Source organism: Balaenoptera acutorostrata, chromosome 6 (genome assembly GCF_949987535.1).
Source record: "Balaenoptera acutorostrata chromosome 6, mBalAcu1.1, whole genome shotgun sequence".
In the NCBI taxonomy this organism is placed as follows: domain Eukaryota; kingdom Metazoa; phylum Chordata; class Mammalia; order Artiodactyla; family Balaenopteridae; genus Balaenoptera; species Balaenoptera acutorostrata.
The window spans coordinates 16,872,365-16,885,076 of NC_080069.1; the positions used below are offsets into that span (position 1 = coordinate 16,872,365).

General features: G+C 58.8%; 1 protein-coding gene across 1 annotated transcript in view; it reads left to right on the forward strand.

Annotated features, from left to right (window-relative positions):
• Window positions 1–5,000: 5,000 nt before the first annotated feature.
• The window catches only part of GFRA2 (GDNF family receptor alpha 2), a 96,279-nt gene continuing 88,567 nt past the window's right edge, over window positions 5,001–12,712 (forward strand). The window contains exons 1-2 of the mRNA XM_057548651.1: window positions 5,001–5,224; window positions 10,352–10,666. Of these exons, the coding sequence (XP_057404634.1) occupies window positions 5,185–5,224; window positions 10,352–10,666 (355 nt within the window). The 5' untranslated portion in view covers window positions 5,001–5,184. The remainder of the gene's footprint in view (window positions 5,225–10,351; window positions 10,667–12,712) is intronic.

The window sequence follows — 12,712 nt, forward strand, 5'->3', positions numbered from 1 at the left end:
GTAAATTGGGGCTATTAATAGTAACTACCCCATAGAGTTATTATAAAAATTAAAGGAATATCAACATGTATCTTGCCATAAAGTTGGCTACCTTAATTATTTTTTCCAATGACAAAGTCTGAGCAGTCAGGGCTGTCCCCTGGCTGGTCACTGTGGGAGTAGAAGGTAATTCCCCTCTTCCTTGTCCCCTGTGTTGAATCTATCACATCTTGCCGATTCATCTTTAGAGAGCCTCTGACAACCCTCTCCTTGTGTTCAGGCCCACCACTACTTCCTGTTTTGGACCCTCATTATTTCAGGCCGAGACAGTTAAAATCGCTTCCTAACCCGTCTCTTGTCTCCATCCTTCATGGAGTTGTCAGATCAATCTTCTAAAACACTGTTCTCATGCCACTGGCCTGTTCGAACACCTTCAGTGGCTCCTAGGGGAAAAAGGGCTAAGGCTTCAATGCTTGTCCTCCACCGTACCTCCCAATCGGACCCTCCAGATCTTCTCTGCCAGGCCCCTCCCCACCTGTGCCCTTCGTTCCTCCCAATGCTTGGACTGTTCCTCAAATCTTTCTTACCCCTGTGCTTGACCTATGCTGTCCCCTCCCCAGAGTGCCCTCCTCTGTGTTCTGCCAAACTCCACCATCCTTCCAGGTCCATCTTGAATCCTACGTCCCCCTGTGAGTCCTCCTGAAACCCATGGGTACTAACCTTTCCTTTCTCTCACTTGGCCCCAGTGTGCCTTTGGGCTGCTCGCTCTTTTCATGGGTACCCGATCTAACTCTACCTGTGCACGCTTCCATGGCAGGGGCAGTCCTGCTCAGGACCGTATTCCCCACAGCCCTTGGCACTGTGGTGCGGGATCTAGTAAGTTTGTGCTGGTTGATGGTTTGTGGGAGGCCCTGGGTCAGCTGCTGTCCCACGGCTGAGGGCACCTCCGCTTGCCAGCTCCATGGTTTCTGACACATCTTAGTTGCACCTCCTTCTTTTTATTCCTGGTTGGATTTTTCTCTCTGGGGCAAGGGAATCCTCAGCGTTCTTTGCTCCACAGAAGGAAAAGAGGGGATGAGATTCTGCTGGGAGTAGCACAAGTCTGGTCCGTTGAGCTGTGTGGCTAATGAGAGTGCGTGTGCGCATGCGTGCATCCTCGGGTAGGCCTGCAACCCTCCCCCCTTCCACTAGTCCTTCTGCTTCCCTACTGTTCTTCCCCACAAGAGAATCCACTCTACCAGACGACTAGACCTTGAGAGAAGAGGGAAGGGGAAGAAACTAACGGCCCGAGTGTCCTTTCTCCCTCTCCCTGCACATTATAACTCCCGGATCTGTGATGGCAGAGGGGTCATCTTGGGTGGGCAGGAGACACATCTACCCATGAGCTCAGGAGCGGCTGGGATGGGCCCTTAAAGTCTGAGGAAGGGTGTGTGAACGTGTATCCGTGAACCTAAGGGCATCTGTTTACACCTCCTGAAAGTCTCTCTCTTGACCCTCTACAAAGCTGTCTCTATTTCCCTTGAAGCCCCATAGCCTTTTATCTCTGGTTTTCATTTGCCACTTTGGTGTTTATGCCTTGTCATAGGTTCCGAATTCTTCTGGATCCTGGAGGAAAGGGGTGACATTTTACGAACAACTTTCTAAGAGTCAGGCATTTGACTAGCTGCTCTGTGTACAGTATCTCATCTCGACAAGGTTGGGTTTTTTAAAAAAAAATCCCCATTTTATAGATGAGATAACTGAGGCTCAGAGAGATTAAATTGCCTATGGCTAGCACATGTCCATCTGTGTTTCCTCTGCAGATCCTGGCACGGGGCAGGGGTGCGTGCATATGGGAGATTCTTGGGAAATCATGGGGTGACACTTGGACTCTGCCATATCTAAGGGCAGTTCAGGTGGAAGGTGGGTCAGCAGAGAGTGAGGTGTAGTGGGTGATGCTTGTATAGACAGGAGGGAAGAAAGGGCCCAAGGTCAGAGGGCCTCATGGCCACAACAACGTCAATGTTGGCCTGGCTGGTGTTGTCCACTGTCCTTGTGATGACTCTGTGACCTGGAGTCCCTGAAGGATCTCAGCCACTCACCTCCTGCTACTAGATCCCCACCCCCTGCCACGATGGGAAATCAGTGGGCACCGCCCCTGGGTGTTTATCACTGCTTTCTCAGCAAAGCTCTCATATATGCTTCAGAGAATTTTCCTTCTTATGCCCAGCCAGGATTCAAAGAAAGTTATAGAAATTGTTTTTGAGGTGGGGGAGGTAGAGAGATGGGCCTAGCAGCGATTTTGGAGCCTGGAGTAGGTCCTGGGAGAGGGAAGTCCGAGGTGGGATACGGAAATGTGGGAGCGGTGGAGGGCATTTGGGCAGCCAGAAGGCCCAGGAAGTAGGAGAGGAGAGGGGGGAAATTTATTCACACCAGTCTCCCAGCCTCCAGCCTCTGATCCAAGAGTATAATTCCTATCAGGTTTTCAACCCTTAACCTAAACTTTTCTGAAGCCGGTTCCTTAAGTCTCCCAGCATTTGGAGTGAAAATGTGAAGTCCTTTCCTAGAACTGAAGAGGCCCGGAGGAATGGCAGGGAGGGCAGCCCCGAGGGGACCTTCCCCAGCTCCAATCCCCAAGCCTTCCTGGCCCAGGTTCTCCACTCACCTGCTAGGGCCACGCCTCCAAGCGGCCACCACTCAATGGCAGGGTGACAGGATGGAGCGAGGGCTGATGCCCCAGGATGGGGCAGATGTGAGGCGTTCGGAGGAGACCCTCAGCTCTGCGCTTCCAAGGCTGGAGAAGCCGCGTTCCCGCCTGAATGCGCAAGATGGAAGTTGCTCCCTCTAGCTTTTCCACTAGCGAAGGCTAGGCGGCAGGTTTTGTAAGTGACCCCTCCCTTCGCGCCCAGGTCCATTTCTAGCATTTACTCTTTTCCAGAGTCTTGTTCATTTAAAAACGCATCTTAAAATGCACTAACACCTACACCTTCGATCCAGCCCAGATCCGGTTTTGGGTAGCGCGGAAACTTTACGAGGCACTGTGTGTACCACGCCCCGGCACTTGGGGTGCGCGCGCAGAGCTGCGTGCAAGAATGTGTGCGCGGGAGCCGAGGGATGCTGGGCAGCTCTAACGCAGCTGAGGATGTGTCAGATGGCAGCGTGAAACTGGGGTGCCCGGGGTGCGTGGGTGTGCCCGCGCGTGTCCACAGCCCACCGTCTCGCCCCCTCTTGTCGGAACGTGTCAGCAGTCTCACCTCTCCTTCAGCCCTATCCCAGCCAGACGCTTCCTTTTTGGTGCTTCTGAGCGTTTACTGTAAATTCCGTGACTAAAGCACGCCGGTGAGCCCGGCCCGTGGACAGATGGATCAATCGCCCCCTTCCCGGAAGGGGGAGGGGACCCCACCCAGAGCCTCGGAAGCGGGGAGCTGCCTGCTGCCGTGGGAGAACTCCCCGGAGCCCAGCTCGCAGCCGAGCGCCGGCCGCCGAGCCTGGCGCAGAGCCCTGGCCCGGGTCGGTCCCGGGGCGCTCCCGCCGGGGTGGCGTGCGAGTCCTCCTCCCCGATCCCTCCCGCGCAGTTCGGGGAGGTTCGCCGGCCTCCGATGAGGCGGTCAGGCCGCCCCGGCTCGGCAGACTTCTTCCCGCACAGGAGGAGGGAGACAAGTGGGGAAGGGCAGTCTCGAAGGGCTGCGACGCTGGGGCGTATAGGGGGCGAACGCGCCGCGGGCGTGCGGGGAAAGTTCTCGAGCTCCGCGCGGAGAGCACACGTGTATGCGTACGCGGGGCTCGACCGGGGCAGGCAGGCTGCGCGGGGACGCTGGGGGCTGGCGCCGGAGGGGATCCTTCTTCTCCCTAGCGCCTTCGGGAAGACGCTCTGCCTCGGCTCGTTGGCCGAAGGACGCATCCACCCGCGGATGGTGCAGCCCCGTCCCCAGACCCTAGCCACCAAGCAGGGTTTTTTTTTTCTAGCGCCCTTCCCCCCACGCCCCCGGGATGGCTCGGGCGCCCGGCGCTCCACGCCTTCGGGCCTCCGCTGAGCCTCCCCAGGCCTCCTTGAGCCGGTGGTCGGGGCGCGGGGGCGGGGGCAGTGGGGGGGGGGGGTTGGCGCGCGGCGGGGGGAGGAGGAGGGTGCGGAGGCTTTGGTGGCTTTGGGTTGGAGCCCGAGCCTTTGCCGGGGGAGCCGGTCAGTTTCCGGCAAGGCTGCAGGTCAATCCGGGGAAGGGCGGGCGGCAGACCAGAGGGAGACAGCGGCGGAGCTCTCCTCTCGGCCCGCGTTCCCCAGCGCCACCGCCACTGCCTTGTCGCCGCCGCCGCTGCAGAGTGTCACTGCTCCGCTGCGCGCCCGCGCCTCGCGCCGCCAGCGCCTGGGAGCCCGAGCGCCGAGCCCCGGGCGGAGGAGAGGGGCGCGGGCGCGAGAGCCCCGGCGAAGGAGCCGCGAAGGGGGAAGGGGGCGGGCGGAGGGAGGAGCAGGGAGAGGGAGAAGGGGGCGGGAGAGGAGAGCGAGGGAGAGCCGGAGAGAGCGGGAGCAAAGAGCGAGAGCCGGGGAGAGGAGAGGGAGGGAGAGGAGAGAGAAAGACACACGCACGCAGAGACACACGGTCACTGGAATTCCATTAGAAAAAAGTGACACGAGCAAGGGTTAGCGGGAGAAGATTTTTAAAAATCTTTCCGTCCTCTTGTGCGAAAGAAGCGACTCCGGTCTCTGGTCCTCGAAGCTCCCGCTGGTTTGTTCCTAGGCGCTTACACCCGTCGGTGGATTTCTTTCTTATTTGCGCTTTATTCTGACCCCCACCCTCGCCGCTTCCTTCCAGCCTTTCGCTCTCAGATCGCTTCTCCCCCACCTCCCCAGTCCCCTCCGGGGAAGCGCAGGGGAATCGGACCCGTGGGGACTCGCGCCTTCCCGGATGAGCTGAGGGGAGGGCAGACCTGAGGACCGGCTGTCGGCTTGGAAAGCAGATACACATCCGAATACGTGTATATTTGATTTTAGTGGGCAGAGGGGGCGTCGAGAGGCCGCCCACCGCCCTCCATTCCACTACCCACTCCAGCCAGAGGCGAGAATCGCAGGACTCAGGATCTTCATCGGGTGGACCAGCTGGGATCTCCGCATTGGATTTGGGGCTGATTATCACTGCTTGGCTATTATTATTACTGTTGTTGTTGTTGTTATTTTTTAATCCAAGGGAGAAAGACAAAAAAAAAAAAAAAAACCTGTGGGATTTATTTAACATGATCTTGGCAAACGCCTTCTGCCTCTTCTTCTTTTTAGGTGAGTATCTGCGGGTGGCGAGGGCAGCGTGTCCGCCGGAGCCTCGGGGGCTGCGCGGGCCGTGCGTCCGAGCGCTGGCGAGCAGCGGGGAACGCGGGGGGCGAGCGGGGCGCTGGCGGGGGACGGACCGGCGGGGAGAGCGCGCGGCGGGGCGAGCCGGGCCCGGGCGTAGAGGAACCGAGCAGGGCCGGCGGCGAGGATGCGGGCGGAGGGACGGGAGCCGCGGCTGGCTGGTTACGCGGGGGATTGGCAAGGAGAATTATAACACCCAGACCATCCCCGCGCACACGCACGCAGACACACACTCGCTCACTCACACGCAGTGATAGCGCTCATTTCCCTCAAAATAATGGGTTCAAATTGCGGCAACTTAAGAAAAAAAAAATTCCAACTCTTGATCTGGAAGAGAGAAGGGAGGGGAGAGGCTCAGTGTCGTGGAAAGGAAAATCATGCCAGTCCCACCTTTCCCGGCGGCTCCCTGAGTCGATCGTGGTAGAGGGCATGGGTTTCTCCAGGAGCTCCCGGCTGGACATCTGTGGGGGCAACCCTGGCAGCCATCCCCCACCCGCCAATCAACCTCTGGAAAATGCACCCCGCTTCCCACTCTCCGAACCCCTTCCTAGGGGCTCCACTCCCTGCAACACTTTTCAAGTTTCTCCCCACCGTTTGCCCTCCCTCCTGCCCAGACCTGAGCCAGGTGGGTGGGTGGGAGTGGAGTGTTTCTAGCCGCTGTTCAGTGCCTTCCCTTTGCCACCTCTGGGGCGGGGGACCCCATAGCTGGTGGGAAGAGATGGGAGGGAGGCCAAAGTTTGCTTCCTTGGGTGAAGAAGGAGAGGGGTGAGGGGAGAATCCTGGACTGAACAAAGACCACTGCTCATTCTGTAAGCCCACTCCCCCAAGGGCAGCGAGCAGGGGCTGCCTGGTGCCCCTGAACCCCGGCAGTCTCTTTCGCACCCCGAATTACCAAGCCCTCGTCCCCTTTTTATGCTACACAAGATCTATCTCAGCTGCTTGGGAGACAGGGGTATAGAGGGAGCATTCTTGGGGGTGGAGGTGAGGAAAAGTGGGTGTTTGCAAGGCTGTGTGCTAACCAGGAGTCCCAGGCAAGGCTGCTGCCCCAGTAGGTGCTCCAGAGAGGGAGCAGGCTAACGGTGTGTGTGTGTGTGTGTGTGTGTGTGTGTGTGTGTGTGTGTGCTCTGAAGCACACATCTGCTTCATTGTGGGTGCTGCTCCTGCCACCCTGGGCTGCTGTGTAGCCAGCGGTGAGCCAGGTTGCCCAGATGGGTCACGAGGGCACCCTTTCCCTCCTGGAGGAGCGGAGAGGGGAAGGCCTGGGGAGGTGGGTGCAGATCCCGGAAACACTTGCTGGGGGGTGTCTAAGAAGTGTCCTGACTAGGACGGGGGCTTGCAGTCCAGTCGATGTTGGTTGGGGCCTGGGCCCTTTGCCAGTTCCCTCCTCTTCCCCCTCCCACAGGCATGAGTTCCCCGGGGGGCCAGGCCCCGCTCTAGGGTGTGGCCTTCACTGTCCGGCCTCCCCGAGCCAGAGGTGGCTTTTCTCCAGGCAGCTTTCTCGGGGTGGGAGGGGCTGAGGGAGGAGGCTGGGACGGTGCTCCTGGCCTACTGTGCTCCTGCGGCCTTTCCCGGCAACGCTCTCTCTCTGAAGGGGCTATTACGAAACCTGACCTTTTCTCCTACTGCTGGTTAAAAAACGCAGCTTTCTGGGGCCAAGAATGAGCAGGGCCAAGAAGAAAAGAAAATTGTATTTCAGGAAAAGCAGCCAGATTGCTTGCTCCTGAGCTGCACACCCCCTGGGCCGGCAGGGCTTCCAGATGTGGGCGCCTTCTGAGGTCTCCATCCCCCGGTGCCGGCCTGTCAGTCACCTCCAGGCCCAGCCCCCCAGGCTGCAGGCAGGCTTGTCCCGGCTGAGGAGCCTGAGGAGAGACTGCTCTCCTCTGCACATGTAGGGGGCCGGTTCAGAGATGTCCTCCCAGGTGTCTGTGACCCTAGTGTGTGGGGGGTTGAGAGCAGGAGAAGAGCAGGGTGCTGTCGGCATCCTCTTTGGCTACAGCCTTTCAGTTCCCTTCCCATGAGAAGCCCCTTTCCAGAGCTGGGGTGTGGGGTTAACTGAGTGACCACAGGACGTTGAAAGGCTCTGGGTTAGGCCAGTCAAGAACAAGGGATAGGCTGGTGCTAAGGACATTTCAGCCCCAGGGCTCTTTCCTGGCAAGGAACCCATAGTTGGGAGTTCGTTGGAAATTCCACTTGGGGGAGAGGCTTTTCTGGAGATTGAGAGGTGATGGGCATTTTCAGTGGGGGGTAGAGTGAAGCATGTTCCTAGGAGCAGGGGCCTTCGGTGTGCCCCTCCCAAGGTTCTAGTGAGGTCTGGGGCTGGAGAGGCCTTTCTGGCCCAGCCTGCCTGACCTCCGGTGTTGACAAGCTCAGGGAGAAAATGAGATGGGGGGTGGGGATGAGGGCTGGTCAGAGGGCCCACCTCCCACGGGCATTCTAGCTCTTGTGGGGCATTTGATGCCCGAGGGTGGCTGTAGTTCTGTGTGGTCTCTCAGTCCTGTGTCTTTAAAAGCTGTTCTACATGTCTTTTTGCTTTCCTTGAGGGATCTGAGTTTTCTCCTGATCTAGAATTTGAAAACATCACCAGGATACCTTCCAACATTTACTCTCCTAGAATTCTTGGCCAAAGGCACCGAGTTGCCATGACTTCTTTCTCTGGCTGGGCTTGATTGGTTCTGGGGGTCATGACTCCGACTAGAAGAGTCAGGGAGCTTGGTCGGAAGATGCACCGGCCCTCCTACAGAGCATCTCTCTGCCTGGGAGCCGGCAGGATGAGGGAAGCCCAGGATTCTATAAGGATCATCCCTTGGGGCTCTAGACCTCACCTGTAGGGCAGGGAGGAAGTCTCCTTGTTGCCCCAGTTCCCTAGGCTAAGGTCCTCACCTTTAAGCCTGGGTAGGATGCCCCTTTCTCATTTTACCTCCGACAGTGCAGCCTCAGGTGACGCCAGCGGGGGAGGGGAGACGCCTGCTGGGATGCTGGGCTGAGCGGAGTCAGTGGAAGGCCCAGGGCTGGGCCGGTCTTGAGGCTCCAGCAGGCTGGCTACCCGGCTGGCTAGGTGGGGCAGCATGTACCGGTGAGGCTGGGTCAACACAGCTGCTCCTGGGTGGCCCAGATACAGCCGAGTCCCGCTCAGAGACCCAGGAATTTGCTGAAGCCAGGCAGTAAGGCTGCTGTCTGGGCTTGGGCGGAGGACACTTCTCCACCCACACCCGGGCAGATGCCCCACTGTCCATGACCACATTCCATGCTGGTTTCTTCAATGGTCTTGTCTCAGCCTGGCCATAGCCTTCAGCTCCTCCTGTCCTGAGGCAGAGGTGTGGTCAGGAGGAGAAGGGAAGTCTTTTACTCTGGACCCTGAGGGCTTCTCCAACCCAGGCCCACCCCTTGCTCTCCTAGTGGGGTAGGCCTGGCCCTCCAGGAGCCCATTCCTTGATTCCTTTCCCCTCGGCACACAGTCGGGAGTGACAGGCTCGCGGTGCAGCACTCTGCCTCTAGGTGTCGCTGTCTCCCTGTGGTAGCTGCCCCCTGAGCAGGGCCTCCTTGGGGAAAGGAGTGGGAAGTGGCGGTTCTGGGTAGAGATGGAGGGGATTCTGTGGGATTGGGGACCGGGGGGTGGGGGGGGGACTTCTCCCTAGGATCTTTTTATGTTTTGGGGCAGGATGGAGTGGAGGAAGCCCTCCCAGATCACTCCTCGGGTCCTGGAAAAGCCAGTGTTGGCTTTGGGCCATGGTATGGCTTTTTTGTGGGGCAGGATCTGAGTGACGGGCTTGGAGAGGACCGGGAGACCGGGAGAATGTCTGTGTCCAGAGGAAGCCGTTTTGGGAGCTTGCTTTTGAAAGGACCAAGCGGCCCTTCTTTCCCTGCCCTTCTCCTCCGAATCTCCTTACTTGACCTCTTCCCTTCCGAGGACCGTGGGTTTGGACACTTGAGGCCGTGCATGAGGAGGGTGGACTGATTCCTGCTTGTTCATCATCGGGGAGGTGAGGGGCTGTGTGCGAGGCCAGGGTCAGCTCGCAATTGACTTGTTATTTGGCTTCTGGAAAGAAGAAAAAAAAAGGGAGACAGAAGGGAGAGGGTTTCAAGGGAGGGTGGGGAGGAGAGGAAAGAAAGAGAAAAAGAAATAGGGGAGAGAAAGGGAGAGAGACAGCCCGATGGAGAGGGAGAGAGGGAGGTGTGTCTGGGTGGGAGGTGTGGTGGGTTGGAGTTGCTAGGTCTGCAGCATTTTCTTTGGCGGGGCCCGGGGTGGATCTTGTCCACAGGGTACGTTTTCTGTCTCTGGCTGCACTGTGGGACAGGAAGGTGTGGAGGGCTGAGCCCCCCTGGAGGAACGCCTCCCTCTGGGCTCAGACCATGGGGTCATGCTTGTCTCTCCCTGTCTCGTCGGGAAGTCTGGGGACTCAGAATGGATAGACTGGGGGCGTTAGAGGGGTCTTTTCAGCCTGCGTGTGACCTTGAGTTGTCATCTCCCTTCCTTGGGCCTCAGTTTCCCCAGGGTAGAATGCAGGGGCTGACGCTGGCCTCTAAGAGGCTGTGAGAGTTAAACCATCTGTTGCTGCTTTCAAGGTTTAGTCTGGTGCCTTGGATGGACCTCTGGCTGGACCCGAGGTTGCTGGGAGGAGGTCTGGGTACTCTGAAAGTGAGATACCCCCTCGGCCCACCCCAGGAGGCCCTGCAGCCGCCAGCTCTCTGCTGAGGCTGTGGCATCCTTCTCTGGCTTCCTGGCATCTTAGACTGTCTGTGGTCTTGCTGGGGCCTCTGGCTTTTCTGTGCTCCTGGGCCCAGGGCCACGGAGTGGAACCAGAAGAGAGTCTGGTAGGACCAGGGCAGAGGGCAGCTTTTCTCCTTCGGGTTTGAGGAGAGATGGTGGACTCTTGGGATCCTTTAGCAGCCCTTCCTCCGACCTGCTGTCTGTTGGGGAAGGCAGCCTTGAGTCGGCCTTGCTGTGCCGAGTAGAATGGGTGTGACTTTCCCAGAAGGGCCCAAGCCCCCAGGCCTGCCTCTGGGGTCGGAGACTGCGGCCCTCATTCGTGCTTGTCTTCCCTCCCCACCACCCAGACCAGACCCTCCGCTCTTTGGCCAGCCCTTCCTCCCCGCAGGGCCCTGAGCTCCACGGCTGGCGCCCCGCAGTGGACTGTGTCCGGGCCAATGAGCTGTGCGCGGCCGAATCCAACTGCAGCTCCCGCTACCGCACGCTGCGCCAGTGCCTGGCCGGCCGGGACCGCAACACCATGCTGGCCAACAAGGAGTGCCAGGCGGCCCTGGAGGTGCTGCAGGAGAGCCCGCTGTACGACTGCCGCTGCAAGCGGGGCATGAAGAAGGAGCTGCAGTGCTTGCAGATCTACTGGAGCATCCACCTGGGGCTGACCGAGGGTAAGTCCGCCCGCCTCGCTGGGAGGCTCGCTGGGAGGCACGCTGCGGATGGGGTGGCGGGAGGGCCTCCTGGGGCCCAGGTTCAGCGGGAGGGCCTGGTAACGGGGCAGAGTGGCCACAGCTCTCTCTCTCTCCACCTTCCAGGGAACCTAGAAGCCAGAGGAGGTAGCTGCCCAACCTAGGAGGGCAGCTGTTGTTGGAGAGACAGACGAAGGAGGAGGTGGGGAGGAGAGACGGTGGGGTGGTGGGAGGGGAAGTGAATCGGGGCTGGTTGGATGGCCGTGTGCAGTGGTGACGAGAAGGGGAGGCAGGGGTGCCCAGGTGGATGGACAAGTGAGGACAGAGGAGTGAGAAGGGGTAGGCGGCGTGCAGGTGGATCTGTGAGGTCTGCACGAGAGCAAACTAGCCCTTTCCGCTCCCCGCTGCCCCCCTCCTGCCTTCCTGCTCCCAGGAGGCCTGCCCTTCAGGTGGCTTCCTGACCCCGGGCCTGGCCTAGGCACCTTCAACAGAGTTCTGAGCGGCGTGTGGGCAGCGGGTCCCACAGCCCTGGGCAAGCCCGCCTCCAAGGCCCAAGGCAGAACCTGTAAGCCTTTCCCCGGACAGCCACCTCGCCCATTTCCTCCCCCTCCAGACTGGGGTGTGGAGGATTTGCTGGCCACTGGGGTCAGACATTCACTTATTAATTCAGCAACTGTTTATTGAGGGTTTACCGGCTGCTAGGCCTTGTGGCAACAGTTGAGAACAGCTGAGGCAGCCTCTGCCTTCGTGGAGCTCATGCTCGGGGGGGATGCAGAGAAGTTATTTGGTGACAGTTATCTCATTTGGTGATGTGAGTGGAAAGCACTGGGTGCTGCGGCAGCACCGAGCAGGGGCATCAAACCCCTTCTTACAAAATCTAAAGCGCCTTCCTGGAAGAGGCAGCCTCCAAGCTGAGCTTCAAGAATGAGCTGCAGTTACCTGGTGAAGGTGTATGGGGAGAGTATGGGAGGTGGAGGGAGAGCCTGGGCAAAGGCCTGCGGGTAACTCAGGTTAGTGGAACTCACTTACAGACCTGCAGGTAACTCAGTGTGGTAGAGGCGGGTGGGAGTGGGGATGGGGGAGGAGAGATGGGAGGGGTACGGATCTGGTGGGCAGCACCCCTGGAAGGTTTTACACGATGGATATGTGCTTCAGGACAAAGTTCACGTGGTTCCAATGAAGAGAGTAGATTGGAGAGACTGTTCGGAGGCCACTGCTGTGATACGGGCCAGGAATGATGGCGGCTGAATGAGGACAGTGGCAGGAAAGAAGGATCTAAGAGCTGTCCAGGAGGTAGAATCAATAGGTCTTGGTGAAGGGTCAGAGGAGTCGGGGGGCCCCCAGTTTTCGGTCTTGGGCAGCTGCGTGGGTGCTGTGGCTGATCACAGTGAAGGTACTGAGTGGGGGGAGGGCTGGGAGATGTGAATTTCTCCTGGGGCGTGTGCCCCTCATCGGCCCCACCCTACAGACACCTGGGCACGCAAGGCTGGGGGTCACGTGAGGAAGAGTGACTGGACATAGGGATTTAGAAGTCGCCAGCAGACTGCAGATGGTAACTGGGGCCAAGGGAGTGGGTGCAGTCACATTGGGAGGAGGTCAGGGACAGAGCCCCCAGGACCACTGCCATTTAAAGATGGGCTGCAAGGATGACGAAGGAGGCTCTGGGGGTGAGGTAAGAGGGACAGTAGGACACCTCGGGAGGGACTCACTCCCAGAGGAAGGAGGGTAACCAGCCTCTAAGACTTCAGGCCCAGCAGGAGAGGGGTGGAAAGGGTCCCTGATGCCCTTGGGGTGAGCGCCTTAGGTGGCTGCTGGGAGCAGAAGCCTGCTTAGGGGTTGCTTGGGAGCCGGGGAGAAGGGATGATGACTGTGGCCAACTTCTTGAATTTTGGTGTGAAGATGGGAGAAGAACAAAGGATGACTTTTTTTTTTTTAAAGATGCGAGAGAGTCGAGCAGTTTAAATTCTAAGGTAGGGTAGTAGTGATGGAGAGGCTGAGGTGAAGAAGAGAGAGGGGTGCTCTGTGGAT